The sequence below is a fragment of the Solanum tuberosum genome, unplaced genomic scaffold, assembly GCF_000226075.1.
Source record: "Solanum tuberosum cultivar DM 1-3 516 R44 unplaced genomic scaffold, SolTub_3.0 scf00956, whole genome shotgun sequence".
NCBI classification, from domain to species: domain Eukaryota; kingdom Viridiplantae; phylum Streptophyta; class Magnoliopsida; order Solanales; family Solanaceae; genus Solanum; species Solanum tuberosum.
In genome coordinates, this window is record NW_006239917.1 from 1 (window position 1) to 23,310 (window position 23,310).

The 23,310-nt window shown below is 31.6% G+C and overlaps 2 protein-coding genes and 1 pseudogene across 4 annotated transcripts; all 3 read right to left on the minus strand.

Annotated features, from left to right (window-relative positions):
• Nucleotides 1-7,256: 7,256 nt before the first annotated feature.
• Nucleotides 7,257-11,026, minus strand: LOC102581310 (late blight resistance protein R1-A-like). Of its 3 annotated transcripts, none has more exons than XR_001472557.1 (4): nucleotides 10,271-11,026; nucleotides 8,282-8,753; nucleotides 7,966-8,063; nucleotides 7,257-7,517 (listed from the first exon to the last, which is right to left on the minus strand). XR_001472557.1 is itself a non-coding variant. In XM_015305733.1 (3 exons), exons 1-2 carry the CDS (start codon nucleotides 9,348-9,350, stop codon nucleotides 8,011-8,013), a joined length of 1,122 nt encoding a protein of 373 aa, XP_015161219.1. In that variant the 5' UTR covers nucleotides 9,351-11,026; the 3' UTR covers nucleotides 7,257-7,517; nucleotides 7,966-8,010. The 3 variants fall into 3 exon arrangements, 1 of the variants encoding a protein (XP_015161219.1); XR_001472555.1 differs by adding an exon at nucleotides 7,631-7,714 and having other exon boundaries at nucleotides 8,282-11,026; XM_015305733.1 differs by having other exon boundaries at nucleotides 8,282-11,026.
• A 7,770-nt stretch (nucleotides 11,027-18,796) lies between these two features.
• Nucleotides 18,797-20,023, minus strand: LOC107059241 (putative UPF0481 protein At3g02645). The gene has a single exon (XM_015305732.1). It carries the CDS (start codon nucleotides 20,021-20,023, stop codon nucleotides 18,797-18,799), a length of 1,227 nt encoding a protein of 408 aa, XP_015161218.1.
• A 2,012-nt stretch (nucleotides 20,024-22,035) lies between these two features.
• Nucleotides 22,036-23,310, minus strand: part of LOC102581530 (exocyst complex component EXO70A1-like) — a 2,801-nt pseudogene continuing 1,526 nt past the window's right edge.

Sequence of the window (23,310 nt, forward strand, 5' to 3'; positions counted from 1 at the left end):
GTCCCGCCCAGGGTGTAGGCTCGGGGCGTGACATCCAATATATGTATTATGCCATTACTATTCTGTAGTATTAAATATTCATATAATTACTAATTAGAAAGTATTTTAAGAGATTCTTGAATTAGGAAAAATCTAATTCTAAGATTGCAATTAAAAATTCACGGTAACTTGATCCAAAAGGGAATGAATTATATATCGATAAATAAAGAGTGCATGTTATTGTTTTGTAAATAATATTTATTTATTATTGCAAAGACTATTCTTACTACCTATATTTAAAGAGTTGAGAAATTTACAAGAAACCAACCTGATAAATAGAAAAAAGCAAATATGGAAAAAAAAATAAGTTTCATGGTATAAGAACTCAAACGTTTTCACCAAAAAAAAAAAAAAAATAGAAATGAAAAAAGAAGAAGAGAAAGGCAATCTTAAAATTAGAAAAACAATTACCCGGAGATTCAAAATGGAAGAAAGAATGTGATCATAATAATCATGAACTTCATAGTATCCGTATACAACAACTCTACTCGACATCAAGATTAAATCATCACTGTTAAACAAGAAATATAGATATAAAAAGATATGTTCATCACATTTTTTTACACAAAAAAATAATTTATATGGAGAAATAAAATATTCATAAAAAGTTCAATACATACTATGAAAATATTTTACCTCATCTGATCTTCAATTTGCTATAAAAAAAGAATTTCATGTGCACAACAAATCTAATCTTATTTGCGCTTGTGTACAACAATCCCTTCATACGATCGGAAAAGCAGTTCCTTCAAATAGCCTCTAACCTCTGTTTATAGTACCCATATTCTCCAACAATTTCATATCAAAATTGAATATACATTTGTAAATACCTAAAACTCTTATGAAAAGTTTTTAAGGAAAAAGACGACAAGTTCTTAATAGAGAAATTTTAAGAACAAAGCTCGAAGGATTGAACAAAGCATTAATAGAGGAAATGAAAAAGAAGTTTAAACTCAAAATAAGACTCACCATTTTGGCTTAGAAACAATTGTAAGATGAATTGTAATATTTGAACTTTGTTTATAAGATGTTACCACATTACATGGAACTTTTGGACTTCTTATTAAATAAAATGAAAAAGAATTAGTGAAAAAAAGATAAGCTAAAAGTGGGAAAATCAGATTTTTTTTGTACCTTGAAAATGGTAATAGAGTCATTTAATTCTACAAGGGCATTTTGATATTTCAACTTTTCATTTGTGATGTTCACACTTATAATAATACTAGTTTCTGGACACGTCCATTGCACGTGTATCCCAATTATATGAAATAGATATTTTTGAAATTGTAAGACAATATTAAAATATGGTTGTGATGATTAGTTAAGTATGAGAGCAATTTGACTAAATATGCACTAGACGTTTTTTTATTTCCCATTTGGTGTTCCGCTAATTCGAATTCATGTGTGACATTCCACTTTGAGGTAACTTCTTATAAGGTCTTTCCATTATCAAGAATTGAATTAAAAACATTGAATTAAGAATGAATGAATATTTATCAATCAATCAACAGATTTGATGAAAATATATATGAATTTCGGTCTGCACCTATTATAAAAGGACAAACTTCAGATGTTTTAGGACCTTCTTGTCTATCATACCATTTTATACAAGATTTTAGAGATAAATCAGAAAACTCTCATTGTAAGAGAAAATGTTAGAATGAACTCCTAAAGAAGTAAAGATATGTACCCAATCCACTCTATGGATTTCCAGATTATCCGCTTCACTATGGACACAAATACAATCATTTTTGTGTGACGCCTCTATGATCGACCCGATGTAACTATTCCATACAACTGAAATATATTCAAAAAATTTGATACCGCTTTGCTGTTGTAGAGTTTTGGAATAAAATTGGCATGTTCTTCATTACTATCCAATTAGTAAATTTAAGATTGCTAGCTAGTAATGGATGAAAGTCAAAACAAATAAATCATTATATATACATGAATGAATGAATATTTGAGCATGTAAAAAGAATTCATCACAATATATATTTTATTGATTTATCAAAAACTCTAACTTAAAAGAGATTATGGTAAGAATTTTAAAAAAATTTTGAAATAAAGAATGAAAATTAAAGAAAATACCTTTGTAACATCTAGTCAATCCACATAGAAAGCGGTAAGATATACCTGCCATCATATGATACAAATTTATGAGAAGATCTAAACAAAACAATATATTAATTAAAAAAGAAGGAACCAACAAATAAAAAGGGAAAAATGCATAAGTACCCCCAGCCTATGCCCGAAATCCCAGAGACACACTTAGACTATACTAAGGTCCTATTACCCCCGAACTTATTTTATAAATAATTTTCTACCCCTTTTCGACCTACGTGACACTATCAACCAGATAGCTTGAAAAAATTGTCAACATGCGCTGGGCCCAGAAGATAGTGCCACGTAGGCCGAAAAGGGGTAGAAAATTATTTATAAAATAAGTTTGAGGGTGGGTAATAGGACCTTAGTATAGTATAAGTGTCTCTAAGATTTCAGGCACAGGTTAGGGGTACTTGTGCATTTTCTCAATAAAAAATTAAGTGAGTAAAACAAGAGGATGAAACACAAAAAATAAGAGGACTAACATTTTCTTGTTCAATTTATAAAAGGATAAACCAAAAATGAATGGAATGCTAATAGAAGAATGTAACAACAGAAGCTAAAAGGACCCACGAGTAAACCTCATTAAGTAGTGGAAGATGATAAATTCTAGCCTTTAACAATGTATTTGGTCAACATAGCTGTCATATTTTTATTTAATTAAGAAACTTGAAGGGCATTTTCGTAATTCAATTTTAGACTTAGGATCTTCCCACTTTTAATATAATATGATATGATGATATATGATTTATCACACCACCTTTTTCTTAATGGGGGACAAAGACATAGGATACTCAACCTTTAAAAAACTCATAGGACACCCTTTAAAGTGAAACCTTTGTCATTCACTTCCATGATAATGAGGCATTTGACTCCCAAGTCTTCTTCTTGGGTGGTCCACAAAATGAGTACTTTAGTCTTGGGTTATTTAAGCTACCACATAGTCTACAATGCTGAGGAATCGAATTCTTCAGTCACAAAGTAAATTGCGGAATATAAATAATGTTATATGGCCATAGTTTTTACTCCTTTTTTGGAAAGGTGCTTTGAAATGTCGAAAAATTTATATTCTACAAGTTTGGAATGACAATCTCTGATGAAAATGGGAATTTATCCAAGTGTTTAACTGATAAATATTGCTTATGACAATTCGATTCAGTTATTTCAAATCTGAACGATCATGTTTATGCTAACGACTCAATTGTGTAGGATTGCAACCACCCATCTCCACTAACTTCTCAAGAGCAACGTTTCAAATTACAACTCCGCAATCTAAGGAGTTGAAGTTTAGGATACAGAGAGATGAGAGAAAATAATAGCGAAGAATGACAAAGGCTTGGGTGAATAGCAAGGGTCTCAACGTGTACATGACTCTTTAAAATATATTTACAATTATATCCTTGTAATAAGAGACTAAACTCCACAGTTCACTCAAATTGTTCAAACTCGCTTCTTGTTACAAACCTCACCCACACAATTACTCTCTTCAATTTAGGAATTATTACAAGTTTAAGCGTCTACTTGTGCACATCAAAGTTGGAGGGTATAAATGTGAAATGATGCCAAGTTAAAGGGGACATTTATGTATTATGCCAAATTTATATTATCATAAAATGTCAAGACGTATTGAGTTACTTAAGTTAATAATACCGTATAGAATTTTTTACAACAAAAAACATATAGGTTAAAGATTAACCTGCCCCACAGTCTTACTTGAAACAAGAAACCAACTCTTATCCATAGGGTTGAGATAGGCCTAAATTCCATTAGAAACACATTTTCCCCCAACCAAACTAAAGCTAAGTAAAAGCACAAATAGATGATTGGAAGAAATGAACAAAGGGTTCAAAAATTTATTGGCCAAACACTAATTGTTTCTTACCAAAAGTATTCATTCATTCATATATATTATTACTAGTTTCTGGACACGTGCACTGCACGTGTATCACATGTTAATTGGTACACTCAATTTAAAATGAAATACATAAAGTTAGAATATGTGTATCATGAGTTACACGAAATTATAGAGAATGTATCACATGTTAATTGGTACACTCAATTTAAAATGAAATACATAAAGTTAGAATACTGTGTATCATGAATTACACGAAATTATAGAGAATGTATCACATGTTAATTGGTACACTCAATTTAAAATGAAATACATAAAGTTAGAATATGTGTACCATGAGTTACACGAAATTATAGAGAATGTATCACATGTTAATTGGTACACTATTTAAAATGAAATACATAAAGTTAGAATATGTGTACCATGAGTTACACGAAATTATAGAGAAAAAATAAAGAAAAGAATGCTTAGAGATGTATAAAGGAAAAATTGAAGCATCAATTTGATGCTAACATCCTCAAATGTATAAAATTTAAATGCCAAGACATGAAAACTGGAAAAGAAGAGAATATTTTTCTTCCATACGTTCATAGAAAAAGAATAAAGAATGAAATTAAGTGATAAATATTTGGTATTTGCATTTTGATTTACATGTATGTCTACTGACAAAATAAAAATAGATCAATAAAGATGTAATTACAAATTACAATAATTTTTCTGAGCATAAATAAACATTAATCTTATGAGATACATGAATGGGTGGAGTAAAAGGAATATCACCTTGGATTTGTAGTAGTGATTTTAGGTGTTCTGTCTTGCCAAACTGCTTATAATGATAACACAACAGATTTGAGCTTTTTGACTTTCTATTCCAGCTGGAGTTTCCTTCTAATTGTCCATTCTTCATTTTTTTTCCTCTTCTTTAGAATCACTTCTGATATATAATCCAGAGGATGTGGCACCTCATCCGCCATTATCAGCTATAGTATCTATATCAACTACGCCTGGAAAGTGACGGGGAGGAGAGATTCAGTGCCAAATTACTATATAATTGATAATGATAAAAGATACAAGATATGAGAGACATTAGGCGATATGAAATGAAAACTAATATCGTCATCATCTCGACTTCTCTTTCCAAAGAAATCACCAAAATCTCTCTTTTATAACGGAAGAAATGTCAATTTTTGGTAATGATCGATCTTAAATAGGAAAAAAGAAAATTAAGTAAACTGGAGAATTTTATCTAAAACTTTATATAAGAATTTAAGAGAAATTGAATGCATTGAGAAAGAAATTAAAGAATATGATTTATATTGAAGCTGGCAAGAAACCAAAGCATTGAAAATTTGGGTAAAAGAATGCTGAGATACATTTATAGAATTAACTGGCTCTTAAACACACTATACGACTCTTCGTCACCCTTCACCAATATATTAAAATTCTTCATTACCCAAGCTATAACTTTTCAGCTAATTTTTAGTTGGAAGATGAAAGCATCTACAGAGCAATGGATATATTAATATCCAAAAAATTTAATAGATTATACTAAATGTTGGGTACATGCAGGGAATTCAGCCAACTATAGTGACTTTTCATTTTAATTGATTATCATTAAAATTTATATATAGATTATTACTAAAATTTAATTAATTAGATATATTAATATCGTATGGGGGTATAATGGTAATCCATCTTTAAGGTTAAGACCTTCCCACTTTTAATAATAATAATAATAATAATATATGAATAAGTGGGAAGAGTTTAACCCAAAAATTGATTTACCGTTTTAACCCTACAATTTTAATTAACTATACAGTTTTTATAAATATTATTTATTATAAATTAGCTGATAATCCTAGACCTAATTTAATTCTCCAGAAACGAAAAGTTGTTGCTCAGCCTCATCGATCACTGTAACAGAAACGTAGAGAGTCTGCTTGACCTCCTCAATCAGTGCGACAGACCTTTTCCGACAAGTTCAGCTGATCAAAAATTTTCAAATACTTCAGTCATCTATATAAATGTCTCCAACAACATGTTATTGTCCATTAATCTGTTACTCATTTCTGTGCCTCAATCAAATACATCATTGTTAGGTAAAAAAGTTTTCTCCTCAGAGTGTTGTTTGATCAATAAGTACGGTCAGTAAAGTAAAATTTCTATCCGTTACTTCTTGATTCTGCTTGAAAGAATGCATTTTTAAGTCCTTAGCAATTTCTTTTCTTCTTAATCAGCGGATCTCTGTAAAATACGAAAGTTGTTAGCAATGTTGTGCCTAATGGTTCTCTTTGATATGCAGCTTCTAAGAGCAGTTGATTGGAAACTTGTGCATGAAACAGATCCTGCACCGGTTCAGGTTGTCCTAAAAACTCCATTAGGTTTTTAACGCAGCAACTCGTTTTTATTGTTCCAGAAGGAGCTTGTCATTTGTTTAACTGTAGTTTGTTGTTTATCTTTTTGTAAATATTCCCTACCAAATGGGTTAGCTATGATAACTTATTACGTGGATAGATCACTGATAGAAGTTGCCTCTGTATCTTGGGGGATTCAAATTTTTGCAGGCTTAGGGAAGAGGGAGGATTCTAGAAACAGGGGTAGAGCTAGGGTGTTGGTTATGGATTTGTTCGAATCCAATAACTTTGGTTCATACATTGTATTTGTCTTAAGAAATTCATCGAATATGCCTAAATTATTGATTTAGAACCATGTAATTTAAAAGATGATAATGTCACACCCATAAGCCTCTATATTGACACTAAGATTTGCTTATTGTGCTGATTCAAAAATTGACCTTTTTTATGCTTATTAAGAGTATGTCCATCTTATTGAGCTTCTCATGTAAAATAAAGGTTGGGAATAGTTATAAGTTGGTGTTTTGCCAACTTCTCTAATGGATGAGATTAACTAGTGAGAATTGTGTCTATCATCCAATTCTTGACGTTTGATGATATTACTCACTCACTCTGTATATGGAGGATCCATAAGCGACTTTACTTTATCAAATTCAAATAAAAGAAATTGAATATATTAGCACGTATAACTGTTTATCATATTTAATCAGAGTGAAAAACATTTAAACCCTCAACTTCGTTTAAAAATCAAACTCTTCCCTTAACTTTGAATAATAGATCGGATACGAACGATAAAAAAATCAACTGGCTAGGGATGTCAAAAATATTAAGATGGAGAATTAAATCTATAGAAGAAAAGAAGCAGAGGAGCACACAAGTTTTATCCCAGGTTTAGTAATAGTGGCTAAAATTTACATATAACTTAAATAATAGGATGAAAATTATCTATGGAGGCCAAAATGGATCAACTCAATAATTATCTTTACAATCTGGTAAAAACTAATTGAAACACTTAAAAACAGTGCACTGCAATTTACATGGAGGGATCTTTTCCAAACCCCATTAGAGCATGTGCTAAAAGCATCGAACTTCAAGATACCTCGATCATACATCCAACAAGTGGTACCTTCACTGTTTCCCTATTCCGTAAAGGTTTCTTATCCCAGCTGCAAACATTGTTCGCAAAACATTAAAAACAACAGGAATAAATTATACAACCACAAATGAATATATTTGGCAAAGACGAGTGAAGCTTGCTCAGTTGGTGAAACACCTCTACCTTTAGCCAATTATATTGTATGTTGTATGTAAGTAATGGGGAGTACAGCTTAGTGAATAGAATGATGATTTTATCTGCTTTACCCTGCAATCAATAGTAATATTCATAATCACCCTTGCCTTACTAATATAGAGGAAGTTATGAATGCAAGTAAACAATATTTTCCTCCACACTCTATATCCTATTCTTATTTTTTTGTGTGTGAAAATTCTGACTCTATCACGTAACTGATTGCTATGATTGCTACAACATACATGATTATAAATTTAAAAACATAGTAATAGGAGAAAGTTAAAAAAAAGAAAATAAAGCATTAAATTGGAAGTATAACTCACAAATTGAGAAGATGTGGAAGCATATAATGAGAAGCAGTGTAATCATCACCAGCTTCCTGCAAGTGCCACTCCTTCTCTCTCTTCATCTTTCATTCCTTCTACACAATTTCCAGAAATAACTCCAAGACAAATTGAGAAATACACCACAAATAAACAAAATGTGTTGTTGACAAATTTATATTTATTGTTCAACAAAGTGTTGTTTAAATTTGCAATTTCAATTAAACCACCTTAAAATTTGCTCCAAATGATCACAAATTTAAAATAAAGCCTCTAAACACAAGTGATCTGATTCAAAGATGGAATTTTAACATACCATAGGAGAGTTTAACTTGAAGCTCATAATTTCCCAAGCTTTGTTGCTCTTGTTGAATTTTCTTTGCACTTGTATGAACACTAGAGCCGCACCAATTTATTCCGATGAATTTTCGTGTCATTATATCTCCAATACTCTCCGGAATCTCCTCCAGTGTATACAAACTATCCAGTATTAGTTGCTCAAGCACCGGAAAATTATCACTACCAGCTGCTAATTCCCACCTTTCCAGATGATAGCACCCATTCAGTAGTAGATATTTTAATTTGTGAATCACAATATCTTCATCTAATTTCCAGTATGTTCCATCGAATGCACGATCCCCTTTGAGCACCTCAAGATTCGGTAAATTAGCCAGCAATTTCACATCTTCCCATGGTATCCAAGTACATGTTAATTTCAGTTGCTTGAGATTAGGACAGAAATTATCCCCACAGAAAATCGTCCATTTTATGTGTAGTGTCTCCAGATCCTGTATAAGACTCAGAGAATCAAGAATTGCAGGCCAATCAGGATGCTCAGAATAATCAGAAATCTTTAGCTTTTTTAGATTCGGACTTCTTCTTATGATTTCCGCAACAAAAGGAGAGTTATAGAGATAAAGTGTTTGCAAGTTATTGAGAAACAAAGTTTGTTCTGCTTCAACAGGATTTGATATATATAGAGGCGATCTAATATGCAAATGTCTTATCTCTGTCATTCGCCAGATATCTAGTGGCTGCTCCAACTTATGCAGTACTGTAAGTCCTTTAAAAATTATGGTCTGTAGATTTCTCAATTTGGCTAGTGAAAGACCTTTCTCAATTCTTGCAGCAACATATCTCAAATGTACAAGTTGAGGTATTACCCCAGAGAAATCGGTTTTAATTGATAATGAGTCCAACACCTTAAGCAATTTGAACTCTGAAATACTGGAAGACATCTCTTTTGGAAAAGCTACACCCATTGAAATAAAGGTACGGACAATACCACTACTATGTCGCGGACGATAATCATACTTCTCTTCATATTTAGACAGAAGGATCACTCTACGTTGATCATCTATGGCTTCGAGAACATTCCCATTCATGACATGCACAACATTTTCAGTATGAGCTTCACTTAGGCACAGTTGGCGAAGAAGATCATGAATTTTGCAAGTTCTCGTCCTTCCATTAGCCCTTTGTTTACCAGCCAAAATTAGACTTCTATCAATTAATTCTTCTACATACTCCTCTGCCACCACTTCTAATCTTTTATCCTTCCTTTCCTTTACGAATTGCTCAGCAATCCATACCTTAATCAACTTGGAAACATTAATCTCTCTGTCTTCTGGAAAAACTCCAACATAGAGAAAACAAGCCTTCAATTATTGGGGCAAATAATTGTAGCTCAGAGACAGAATTGATTGGCACCGTTCGGACACTGTACCAAAGAATGAGTTCAGATTTTCCTCAACATTCTTCCAATTATCATACGTTGGGTCCATTTTTCCAACAAGTCCAGCAACGACAACCACTGAGAGAGGAAATCCTCGACATTGTTGTACAATATGCTTCCCTATTTCTTCTAGAAGAGGAGGACAGTGATCTTTTTTGAATAATTTTTCGGTGAATAGATTCCAACTATCTTCTAAACTTAGAAAAGACTTACTATGAGGCGGAAAATAAGGGCAACTAACATAATCAGCAACATACTTGAGTCGAGTGGTTAATAGGATTCGGCTTTTATTGTCATCATTGGGAAATATTCTTTGCATTTGGTCCCATGCCTCAGTACTCCAAATATCATCTATGACAATTAGAAATCTCCTACGCTTCAGACCTCTATACACAATCTCCATTAGTTCATCACTGCTTGTTTCTTGTTTGCTTCCAGTAATTGAAGAGACAAGTTCAAGAAGCATTTGTCTCTCATTGAATTTTTCAGAGATAGTGACCCATTCTTGTTTATCAAATCGAGAACGAATACATGAATTATCATAAACTTTTCTGGCAAGAGTTGTCTTACCTATACCGCCCATACCAAAAATTGGTATGACAGTTAACTCCTCTGTTTGTGAAGTGAGACGATCAAGTATGATGTTGAAGTCATCCTCCATCCCAACAATAGTATTTTCCTCGATTGTACTTTTTTCTAGTGAGGAGGAAATACTTGCTAATTCTGCAGATTTGCTTCCATGCTTGTTAAACTCGATCAACATCACCTCTTTATTGAGAGAATCAACATCTTTTTCCACTTTTAGCAACTCTTCGTTGAAGAATTTCGCAGCCCCTTCTCTCTTCTCTGTGCAATCTGCTAGAATGATGTTTCTTAGACTTGAATCAACTTTATCTTCTGCTTCATATATCACATCCCTGATCCTCTTTTCTATAAACTTAAGAGTTTCAATATCTTTGGTTTCCTTTGTTGCGTTGTCAAGGAAAACTTGCAGAACAGAAAGATTTTGATAGAGAGATCGAACATGTTTTTGTGTAGAACTTAGACAAACGAAAGATTGATTAGGTTTCATGGGTTGATCCAATGTATACATGAGTGAAGAAAGAGCAGCATAAGCCATTTCTCTTAACAAAAAAATATTGCAGTTTGCTGGAATGACTAAAAGATAGAGATTTTCGTAACAATTATTCTAAGGCTAAGAGATTTTCTGATTCATAATATACATTGGATTCCAACTTGTCAGAGACATTGAACCCTGTTGTAAAATAGAATAATGAAGACATCATGTGTCAAGTTGGACGAATATAATAAACTTCCGGTACAAATTTTCCTCGAAATTTATATTATCATAAAATGTCAAGACGTATTGAATTACTTAAGTTAATAATATATACCGTCTTGAATTTTGTACAACAAAAAACACAACTAACCTGCCCCACAATCTTACTTAAAACGAGATTTTGTCCACATGATTTACTTTTCTTTATCACACCACTTTTTTCTAAATGGGGGACAAAGACATAGGATACGCTCACCCGGCCCTTTAAAACAATCATAGGACAGTGAAACTTTTAACTTTTAATTCGTTGTCATTCACTTCCATGATAATGAGACATTTGACTCCCAAGTCTTCTTCTTGGGTGGTCCACAAAATGACTTTAGTCTTGGGTTATTTATGACATTGAACCAGGGGCAGCTCAACGTAATTTGAGGCCTAAAACAAAATTTTAATTGAGGCCTAAAATATATATAAATATCAAATATAGTTGTTTATTTTTTTAAAACTCTTTAAGTGCAAATTATTACTTGATATCTTTTCTTAAAATGATTTTTTTCGAATATCGTTTTTAATTATCAAGTTTAAGTAATATTTTATCAATTCAACATTGGAAAATATGAATCATTCTATAAATTGTTAACGTAATACTACAAGTAATAAGTTGACAAACTTTACATAAAGATAAGAATTATAACCATAAAATCTGATACAAGAAATTGATAACTTGGTATCTACTTTAATATGTTAATCTAAAACTTGAATATTTAAGAAGAAACAAACAAAAGAAAAAGTGTAAGTCACTTTGTTGAATTTTTTCGACTATTAATTTATATTTTTGACAGTATATTACTCTAACTTATCAAAAAAAAAAAATTAAAAAGAAAGTGCAAAAGATAAATAATATGAGTGTTAGCGAAGAGAATGTAAACATACAAAATAATGTTTTCTTAATTTCTTCTTGGGTTTTGCCTTGATTTTCTTACCTTATTTGAAATTTTATTTTTCCTAAAGGAAAAGACAAAATATTACCATAAATGATTTTACTTTTCCTGAAAGGAAAATACTTGTTTGTTCTAACACAACATAACAATAGAATCCACTTGTTTAGAGACTTTTGTTTATGGGGAGATTTCACTCTCTACAGTTTTAAGGTATTTTTATTAGTTTATAATTATGTATCATAGTTGGTCATATCATATAATAATATTATGTCTTTTAGTATAATTTTATGTGTCGTCTAATTTATTGTCTTATGATTTGCAATTATAAGCTTCCACATGACGCCCTAATCACCTTCACAACCCAACAAGTGGTATCAAAGCACATGGTTCAATGATCCAATGACTGAATAAGATTGAAGACAAGCTCAAGTGGTTTCAAATCAATTTGCAATCAACGTGATGATAATAAAGATTTTTGTGTTACTACATGTGGAGAAAAATTTCAAATATATTTCAACATATCTTGCTGCTCTATCCTTAAAGACAAAATCAACTTTCAACCCCATCAAACTTTCAAAGAAATTATTTTAATTGTCTTACAAGATCAAACCAAGAAAATCTACAAAAAAGAAATGTGGGTAATAGATTGTGGATGCTCCATACATATGCGTGGAAAGAAAGAAAACTTCAAAACTCTAAAAGATTTTGATGGAGGGTATGTGCGGTTCGGAGATAATGCAAAAGGAGAGTAATAGAAGTTGGATCAATCACTCTCAACTCATCCTGTGATCTATCAGAATTATATCTTGTTGACGGACTCAAACATAATTTGCTTAGCAGTCAACTATGTGATGTTGGAAAAGCAAGGGGATTCGAAGTAGGCACTACATCGGTGTTCCAAACCAGCATAAAACTCTCTGAGTCTTTTACTTTTCACTTGTACTCTTACCTTTTACTGTCGTACTAATCTGCATGTGAGTCGACTATCCAATCCAGGAAGTCGACTAAAGGATTTTTTTTAATTCACCCCCCCCCCTCCTCTTGACTTTCTCTTTCATCCCAACCGAACCTCTTCAAACTACAACCTGTATAGAAATCAGCTCAATCAAACCTCCTCAAACTACAATCTGAATAGAAATCAGCCCAACCAACAATTTACAATAAACAGTTCATAAGGCTTAAAACTCACAGACCAATAGTCACAGTTTAACAACCAATAAACTTCAAGTAGATCAATCACACATATCAAGTTGGTCATTCACACGTATCAAGTGGATTAATCACAAGTGTCCACAAAATTTGATTTAATACAAAATTTAAGAAAAAAAAAGACTTTCGAAATTTATGGTCTAACATAAGTGATACTCTCTCTGTTTTTAATTTATATGTTGTCCTTACTAAAAATAAATGGTCTTTCATATTTGTCATTTCACAAAATCAATGCACAAATAATATATGATAAATTGGATAGGATATATAATTTAGCTACTTTATTAAATAATTTACAAATTCTATTTGGAACTATATGAAATAGAGCACATATACCCTTGGATCGTTTTTCACATAAAAAATATCCCTTTGAGTTGGGGTTGCTCCCTATCACTTAATAAAATGTTTGTTTGATATGTATTATAAGGATATAGGAAGAGCACATGAACATACTAATTAAGAATTGACTAATAATCAAAGATGGAATTTGAATTTTAACATACTATAGGAAAAATTTGAAGTTGAAGCTCATAATTTCCCAAGCTTTCTTGCTCTTGTTGAATTTTCCTTGCACTTGTATTAACACCAGAGCCGCAATCAACTATTCGGATTGATTTTATTGTCATTATTTCTCCAATACTCTCCGGAATCTCCTCCAGTTCAGGCAATAGATACAGTTTTAGTTGCTCAAGCATCGGAAAATTATCACTACCAGCTGCTAATTCCCACCTTTCCAGATCTCTGCACCTATATAGATGTAGATATTTTAATTTGTGAAATACAACATCTTCATCTACTTTCCAATCTTTTCCAACAAATGCACGATTCCCATTGAGCACCTCAAGATTGGGTAAATTAGCCAGCAAATTCACAACTTCCCATGGTATACGAGTACCAAATAATTTCAACTTGTTGAGATTAGGAAGAGAAATATCTCTAGAGATAATCATCGGATCAATGTTTTCTTGTGTTTCTATGTGTAGTGTCTCCAGATCCTCTAAAATACTGAAAGAATCAGGAAGCTTAGATCCATCTAAAATCTTTCCAAGAAGTCCAGCAACGACAACAATCGAGAGAGGTAATCCTTGACATTGCTGTACAATATGCTTCCCTATTTCTACAAGTAAAGGAGGACACTGATCTTTTTTGAATAATTTTTCGGTGAATAGATTCCAACTATCTTCTGGACTTAGAAAAGACTTACTATGAGGTGGAAAATCAGGACAGCTGACATAATCAGCAATATACTTGAGCCGTGTGGTTAATAGAATTCGGCTTCTGTTGTCATCATTTGGAAATATTCTTTGCATTTGCTCCCAAGCCTCAGTACTCCAAATATCATCTATGACAATTAGAAATCTCCTACCCTTCAGACCTCTATACACAATCTCCATTAATTGATCATCACTCATTTCTTGATTGATCCCGGTAATCGAAGAGGCAATTTCAAGAAGCATTTGTTTCTGATTGTAATCTTCAGAGAGAGTGACCCATGCATGTTTATCAAATCGAGAGCGAATATATGCATCATCATAAACTTTTTTGGCAAGAGTTGTCTTGCCTATACCGCCCATACCAAAAATTGGTATTACAGTTAACTCATCTGTTTGGGAACTGAGGCGATCAAATATGATGTTGAAGTCATCCTCCATTCCAACAATAGTATTTTCCTCAATTATACTTTTTTCTGGTGAGGAAGGAGTTGTTGCTAATTCTGCAGATTTGCTTCCATGCTTGTTACACTCAACTGCCATCACCTCTTTCCTGGGAGAATCAACATCTTTTACCACTTTTAGTAACTCTTCCTCGAAGAATTTCGCAGCCCCTTCTCTCTTCTCTCCGCAATCTGCTAGAATGATGTTTCTTAGACTTGAATCAACTTTATCTTCTGCTTTGTATATCACATCTCTGATCCTCTTTTCTATAAACTTAAGAGTTTCAATATCTTTGGTTTCCTTTGTTGTGTCGTCAAGGAAAACTTGCAGAACAGAAAGATTTTGATAGAGAGATCGAACATGATGTTGTGTAGAACTTAGACAAACGAAAGGTTGATTAGGTTTCAAGAGTTGCTTCAATGTATAGATAAGTGAAGAAAGTGCAGCATAAGCCATTTCTCTTTGTTTGCTGGAATGACTAAAAGATAGAGATTTTCGTAACAATTATTCTAAGGCTAAGGGATTTTGTCCACGTGATTTACTTTACTTTATGGGGGACAAAGACATAGGATACTCACCCTTTATCATTTGTTTTCCAATTGGTAGGTCAACACAATCAAATTAATCAAAGGCATGATATATAAATGTGTCATTTAACTTGACCTTATTTCATATTTATGCTTCCAAATTTTTGGTGTGCACAAGTAAACACTTTAACTTGTATAAAGTTGAACATGTAGACACATGATTCATATATGACATAATGTTGGGTTTTAAAGGTGTGAACAGGAAATGAAGGGTTGTGACTCTCCTGAAGGGTTGTGACTATGCCGAAGGATTGTGACCTTTATGAAAGGTTGTGTTCTTTCTAAATGGTTGTGACTTTCAAAGTGTTGTGACCTTTCTGAAAGGTTGTCTTCTTTCCAAAGGGTTGTGACCTTTACCCTTTGTTGGCTATAAATAGAGAGGTTTTCTCTCATTTTTCTGGATCGAATTCTTCCCTTATTTTGCATACATTTCTTACAAAACAAAATCGATCGATCGTGTCTGTGTATGTGATTCGTTGTTGTCATTTTGAGTTCGTTGAAATTATCGAAGTTTGAGGTACCGCTACTTCTTTAATGGTTAATCCGTTTTATCTTGGGAGGAATTAATCTGCAACCTCGGGTACTTGAGGGGATTAAATTTCTTAAGGACACACAGTGGGTTCTGTGGACTCGGATAGTTCTTTGTGTTTTTCTTTTCATCTTTTATTATTTCTGGTTTGGTAATCTGAATACAAGAGATAACACTTATAACTAATCAAATTGATGGAATATCGTATAACTCAAGATGTTAGAACTAATTTAATTTCAATAAGAGTAGCATAATAAATTTTGAAAAAAAAACTTCAGATATAAATTAAGTATTTATCGGCTTGTAGTCATTTTCATCGATCTCCTTCATCCAGATCCTGTGTAAGAAAATTAATGTTTCATTATTTTCAAATTTAATATATAAAATATATTTTACACATAATTATTCGATATATGCTTTACTTTTGCAGCTTTTCAACTTAAAATGTTGTATTGGCCGATGATAGACAAAAAAATTGAGAGCCTGTTGACTGAAGTCAATGACTATATTTCTACCACGATAATTTACTTTTGAGTACAAAATAAAAAAAAGTTAGGTGCAAAATTAATATTACAAAATAGGGTAGGTAGACTCTTTAATATGACACAAAGTACAAACATATAATTAAAACTCTCTCTCATTTTTGAGTAAATTAATTGTATTTAATAATATTAAACACTTATATGGAATTTATCTTTTCTTTAGTAACAAAACAGATATGGAACTTTGTTCACATGAGTTCAATAATCTCCTTGTTAAACTAAGTTTCACATGATTTATCTATCGTTCGTCATCATTTATCGATTAATTTAGAAATTGTGTATCATTCACATCAACTTAGTATATATGATTATCACTGTATACTAACTAATTTTTATGTGTGTATGCATCTTTAAAGCTACGAATAAACTTAAAGGTATGTTGCAAATCAGACGGTTGATGATAAAACGGCGAAAATATTACTGTGGCTCCTCTCCAATTAGTAAAAAAGAAATGATTGTTATTCATGATTTCTTAAAAAAAACATGTAAAAAGCATAACGATTAATACAAGACGAAGAAAATACCACTGTGGCTCCAATTAGGAGACTTTGAATTACGAGTGATCAACCAAATATAATTAGAACTTTCCCTTTCACTTTATTTCAATGTCTAGTTATATTGTTCATTTCCCAGATATTTCACTTTCACTGCAAATAGAAAGTTAGGTACAAAAATTAATTTTACAATTTGTCCACCATTAATAATTTATTACCACATACAGTCCAGAACATAATTACAGAAGAAAGAAGCTATGCACGTTTTTTAAATGCCGATTAGTCTCTTCGTTTCATTTTACTTAATCGGTATATATATATTTAAAATAAATTATTTATTTTGATAAATTAAAAGAATTTTATTACTTTTATTCATACTATTTTAATAATTTCATGAAAAATGTGAAATTAACATGAATCAAATAATATGAAACAGTCGAGGGAATAATCACTTACGTTTCTCGCGTTCCCACCAGACATACACTCTCCTTTAAATGCATTGTGTCAATATTGATCAATCTAATAATTAATAGGATTTAACAGTAAAAGCTTACTCGTTTTCAATATATATATATATAGTCAATAAAAATATAATATGCGTTTTCTTATTTTTAATAATTTTAAAAAGAGTGTCAAGTCAAACATGAATCAAATAATATGAAATGATGAAAAAAGAGAAATAATCGCTTACTTCTCCCATTACCACCAAACCAGTCTCCATTAAATGTATTGTGCCAGTATTGATCAGTCTAATTAAATAATAGGGTAACATAGTAAAAATTTATTCATATTCAATATTTATATTAAGAAAATAAATAAATAGTACGATTTTACACAAAATTTTTTTACTATAATTAACAATAGTCCGTACTGCAATAGGTACAAATACTCATTTTGTTCTTTTTTTTGGTGGTGGTTTGTGCCAGAGAATTAGTAAAATTTTGTTAGTCAAATTTGGGATGGCAAATGGAGCGTTATACCAAAAATAATTTTTAATGGTAATTAGTAATTAATGCACATTAATAAAACGTGTTAAAAATTTTATCGATAGAATTAGTTAATTTTTATTGGATTCAATGTCGATACATCCTTTACAAAAAGTGTTAATTGTCTCAAAAAAACATATTTAGCAACAATTAAATTATTGATATTAATTAATTGTCACTAAAAATCAATTTTTTATATAGTGATTATTGCGGAGCAAGTTCGCTAAGATTTCAATGCCCTCACCCCGCCTCGCCCCACGTACCATAATTTTTTATTTTCAGCCCATTCCACACGCCTCGCATAAATCTGCTTCGTCCAGTCCCACAAAGTAATTAGTTCAATGTTTCTGGCAGTCTTTCAAGTCTTCAAAAATGAGAGAGATAATAAAAATAGAGTTATGTTTGTGATGGTGGGGGTATAGAAATGACTAAAAATGGAGAGGGGCCGGGGTATGTGTAACTAGGAATTTTATGATATTTTTAAAGCTAAAAATGAATTGGAATAACATCTCACGCGTTCAAATATGTAAATAAGACACACAATAGTTTAGGTCATGTTTGAGTGTCCACGAGATACACCTTTAGATGATCAATTGGTAAGTTTAAGTGTTTGGTCAAATCAGTTACAAGTTACAACTACAACAACCAAAAAGGCAAAAAACTTTATATATTTTGCAATTTGTTTTGATGCACTTATTTTTGTGGTTTTGATTGTCGAGTGGTAGATTTCGATAGAAAACTACGGTTGGGTCTGAAAAATGTTCAACTAAAAATGATTAATTAATTACTGTACTATAATTCGTTACTAATAAAATAAAACTAAGAGAAACACAATTAATAAAACCTCAATACAATTAATCATGACAATTACTAGTTACTTAACGGAACTTGTGAAAGCTAAAACAGTCTGTATAGTTGTAAGTAGGAGGAGTATGATGGCTGCCACAGTTGAAGCTCCTACCCAAGGATTACTAAAATAATTGTGTTTCAAATTTGCCTTCATTCTATTCCATGGTTTTTCACTATATTCAACTGCTTTTCTGCATTCTTCTTTGTAATAGAAGTCGAAATGCGTCATGACCCCATTTCCGAGTTTGTTGAAGAGGTTAGCCACGTTTTTGTCGTCTCCCATGAAGTTCACTATGATTCCTTTCTGGCGAAGCAAATTCACATCTTTTTCTGAGTCGATAAGATGATCCATGAAAACAACATAATCACTGAAATATTTAGGTTGTACATCAGATGATTGTTGCTCATAAGCAATGAGATTTCGCCAGAGGATTTCCGTATCAAGTTCGGCTGGTAAACAAGGGATTGTCATTAAACCAGTAGTACTCTCAAACTTTATATCCAATAAACTTGTCATACCGTCGACCTTTGCAAAGCTAACTCCAGCTTCGGAAAGCTCCGTTGCATTTGGCATAACCTTATTAGATGAAGTATATGTTTTGGACTTTTTCCTGGGATTAATCTGACGACATGAAATTATGTGGTATAGTTGAAGTAAATGTTTGATATTTCCAACATTATTACATTCCGTCCCGTGAAACGATGGCCTGAAAGAGATACACATATCATTCACCAGTTCTACCAATGATGATTCGTTAACTTGCTTTGTCATGGAATGAAGCTTGTTGATGACAAAGAAAGGAAGTTGGTTTTCTAGTAACATCAAGTCTCGAAATATGTATCTTGCACGATCATCAATGATAATCATAGCTTCTTCTTCTAGACATATTTTACAATACTCTCGAATAAATTCAACTACAAAACAACCGTCAATCACCAATATTGCGAGAAAATCATGATAATTCCCGTCCTCTTCGTAACACTTTAGTGCTTCCTCCTTTAGTTTATGCATTTCACAGATGCAATTATTCAAATCAAGCCCCTCCTTCCGTCTAAGAAATCTTTGTAGGTACAATAGTTTGTGCCTTTCCATTGATTGAAGTTGAGGATTTTTCTTATGGTAAGGACCAATAGAGACCATCTTTGGTGTATACGCATCTGGATTTGATTCACGTAGCCCCACATTTACTTTGAATATGATATATGATTCAGTAGATGAATTGTCTAAATACTTTAACATATGATCAATCATGTCGTTTATGCTCCTTATATCGTCCTCGTTCCTCCGTTCTATCTGTAACGGAAAAGAGTAAGAAATTTAAAATGTTTATTACAAGTACTATGCAATAAGCAAGCGATTACATAGCTATCGATATCTAATAATAAGAAGAAGAATGTAAAATATAAACTGTTAATTTGTCTCAAATGTGAAAGTTGGGAGTTTAAAATTTATTTTAAAATAATAAAAAATTTCAATTTTATTCGTTTGTTAAAAATAAAAAAATAAAAAATTCCAAGTAGTTACAACTAAATTTCCATCAAATTTTACTAAGAGATAAATTTGAGTTCTTTAAAAATTAAATTAAAATATATATTGTAACTAATTCATGCAAAATAAAAGGAAAACCAGCAGAAGATAAATATCATACTACTATTAACTTCCTCATCCACATCCGTAACTTCTCCACACAATTATTATCTTTTTAATTAGTGAGGTCGTGTGTTTTAAATCCGTGTAATTTCATTTTTCTTTTGAATTCTCGATTTACATTGCTTAATTTTTGGTTGATAATAAACCGTATCTTTATTATTAAAAGTTAAAAATTATTTAAAACTAAAATAATTTCACTATAAAAAATAACAGTATTGTATAGTAACAGACAAAAATAATTTAAAAAATAGAGTAACAATCATATGAAATTTAAATTTAAGTTTTTAGAAATTAATTATTAAAAAAATTGATATATCTTAAATCAATATTGAATAATGAAATAATCCTCCCCCCCACCAAAAAAAAAGAAGTAAAAGTACCAAAATATATTTAAAGTTCTCATATGTGAAATGTTTATTTTCAATATTTACCTCAAAACTTCATTTAAAAAATAAAAGAGAAGGAAAATCATTATTTAAAAAAAAAATACATTTATTGATTTTTTTAGAGTATATAATAAAAATATAAAATGAATGATGACTTGCAAAATGTTATATTCAGATTTTCATTTTTATTTATGTTTTCATTCTACCATATAAAATTTATCTACATGTATTTGAATCTAAGATAATAATTAATATTATTGCTTTCAAAATATTGGATGATTAAAATCGACTTAAAATGAATTTGTTACGTATATTCTTACGATTTACTCATAAATAGCATGTTAGAGGTGCTTATAATATTAAATGTAATACTTCATAATTAATTATTTATATAAAATTAGTTCAAAAATTTTAAAACTAAATCCTATATTAGTTGTCTTTGTTAATTCATACGTATTACTACAGAACAAAATTTATGATATATTTTAAAAAGGCTAAACAAATAAAAAAAAGTTATAAAAAAAAAAGAGACTCATAGTAAATCAAAGGAATAGAAGAAATTGTTATGTAGGATGTCACGTAGGACATGTGTGTCAACCAAAATTGGAGGGCATAAATATGAAATGAGCCCAAGTTTAAGGAAACATTTATGCATATGCCTTGATTAAAAGAGAGTGTGAAAGAACTACTTCATCCCCGCTACACGTATTTGAAATCTTGTTCCTAAAAACACAATAAGAATGACACTGAATTATTGTTTTAAAATGCTTTTAAAATTTACTGGTCAAACACTAATTGTTTCTTACCAAAACTATTAATTTCTTTAAGAAAAATAATTTTCATAATAAGCTAATTTTAAAAGTTTGGACAAAATAAATCCTTCTCTAATACATATAATTGGTAACTTAATTAATTATGACATGGTAAGTTTTACTTCCATTACCCATAATTTCTCAATTTTACTATTATAAAAGAAAGGTAAATTGACTATTTTTTTCACTAAACTATTCGATGGAAAATTTTAGTGTATTTTTCCGCTGTGCTATTTTTCTCTTTGCTTGCATTTGTGGTATGTGGTATGTATGCATTTACGATTGCAATTTTCTTTTCAAAATTAATATTTCATTCTTTTAGTTTTTTGAAAAGTTATTGCATTCGACTGAATTCTATCTCGTATCACTTGATTTTACAGGTACGTTGGTGATAATTAACACAAGTGTATGCAGATGATACATGTAACGAACGCTATGATAATTTTATTCTGCCCTCAATAAGACATAAAATGTGTGTACGATGGAATAAGAATGATATTTTTCAATACAAACTTAACATGTCATGTTAAATACGATGGATCTGTATGCAGGCAGTAAGACTTCAGCGACTGCAAGCCTCAATGACTCTCGTAGCTCGGTGTCTGGGACTGTCCATTGACTTTGTCTTTGATGAAGATCCTCAAATTGAATATTGAATGTCTTCAACCTGTAAAATTTTACCAAATGCTAAGCGGACTGGAATGAAGATACTTGATCATGAAGTTAACTCTGCTAAAGAAATTGAAGGACCTTTCTTTTACAAGCGCTCTTGATACTCCACTGCTATTTTTCCCATCTACACCCATAGAGTTACTGCCCCCAGATGATGTTAGCCCTTGAATCGAGAGGCATTGCAGAATCTATATCAATGTAAAACGAGTTAATGACTATCATAATTTATGCACAACCCATCTTTTCAGATAACTTCGCCCAATTTTAGAACTTCGGAAGGAAAATACAAATCAAAATAACCATGGTAATTCGACGGAAATACTATAGAAGAATATACCAAAAAATGATGATGATGATGACGACAACGCATAAAAGCAATGGGTAGTTTCTGTGCGTTAAATAAAAATAACCATATGGTAATCGGTAGCTTTAACAATCTCATAGTTTAAGTCATAATTTTGGAAATATGAAATTCAAAGAAAGAACAAATAGGTTGGGATTCCAAACAAGTTGGGGTCGGCTATATCAATCCCACTTATTCATCTGTATTTTATGGAGTTACAATGTTGGCAAGCCTTATGCAAGCTGTCAGCCTACCACTTAAGTTACTCGGACTCTGGAGTGGTTGTCCAATACGGTTATGGATCTAGAGGTCGGATCCTTCATGATCTAAATTTTAAAATTCAGGGATACGGATCCAAGTATGGATGAGGGTGCGGGGATTCGGCTAAAAAATAATTCAAATATCTAAAATAGAGTTACAAAACCTGAATTATGAGATAATTATGTCCAGAATTTCTCCATCAAATTTGGTCAAAGTACCCAAAATGAGTTGACTAGATCGGATACGGATCCCACACACGTCATATCAACACGGGTGCAGCACTGAAAATGAAAAGTCTCAGCAACTTAGTCTACCACAACCCTCTTTTATACATGCTTGGGACCGGGAATGTAAGCATACTCACACAGACTGAGTTCTAATGTCACGACCCGATTTCTCGAGTCATGATGGCAC

Coding starts and splice junctions, on each gene's coding strand:
- LOC102581310 (XM_015305733.1), bottom strand. CDS start 9,350: ATGAATGGGAATGTTCTCGAAGCCATAGATGATCAACGTAGAGTGATC. Junction 8,064..8,281: donor TCAAGTTAAACTCTCCTATG/GTATGTTAAAAT, acceptor GAAATTGTGTAG/AAGGAATGAAAGATGAAGAG.
- LOC107059241 (XM_015305732.1), bottom strand. CDS start 20,023: ATGATTGATCATATGTTAAAGTATTTAGACAATTCATCTACTGAATCA.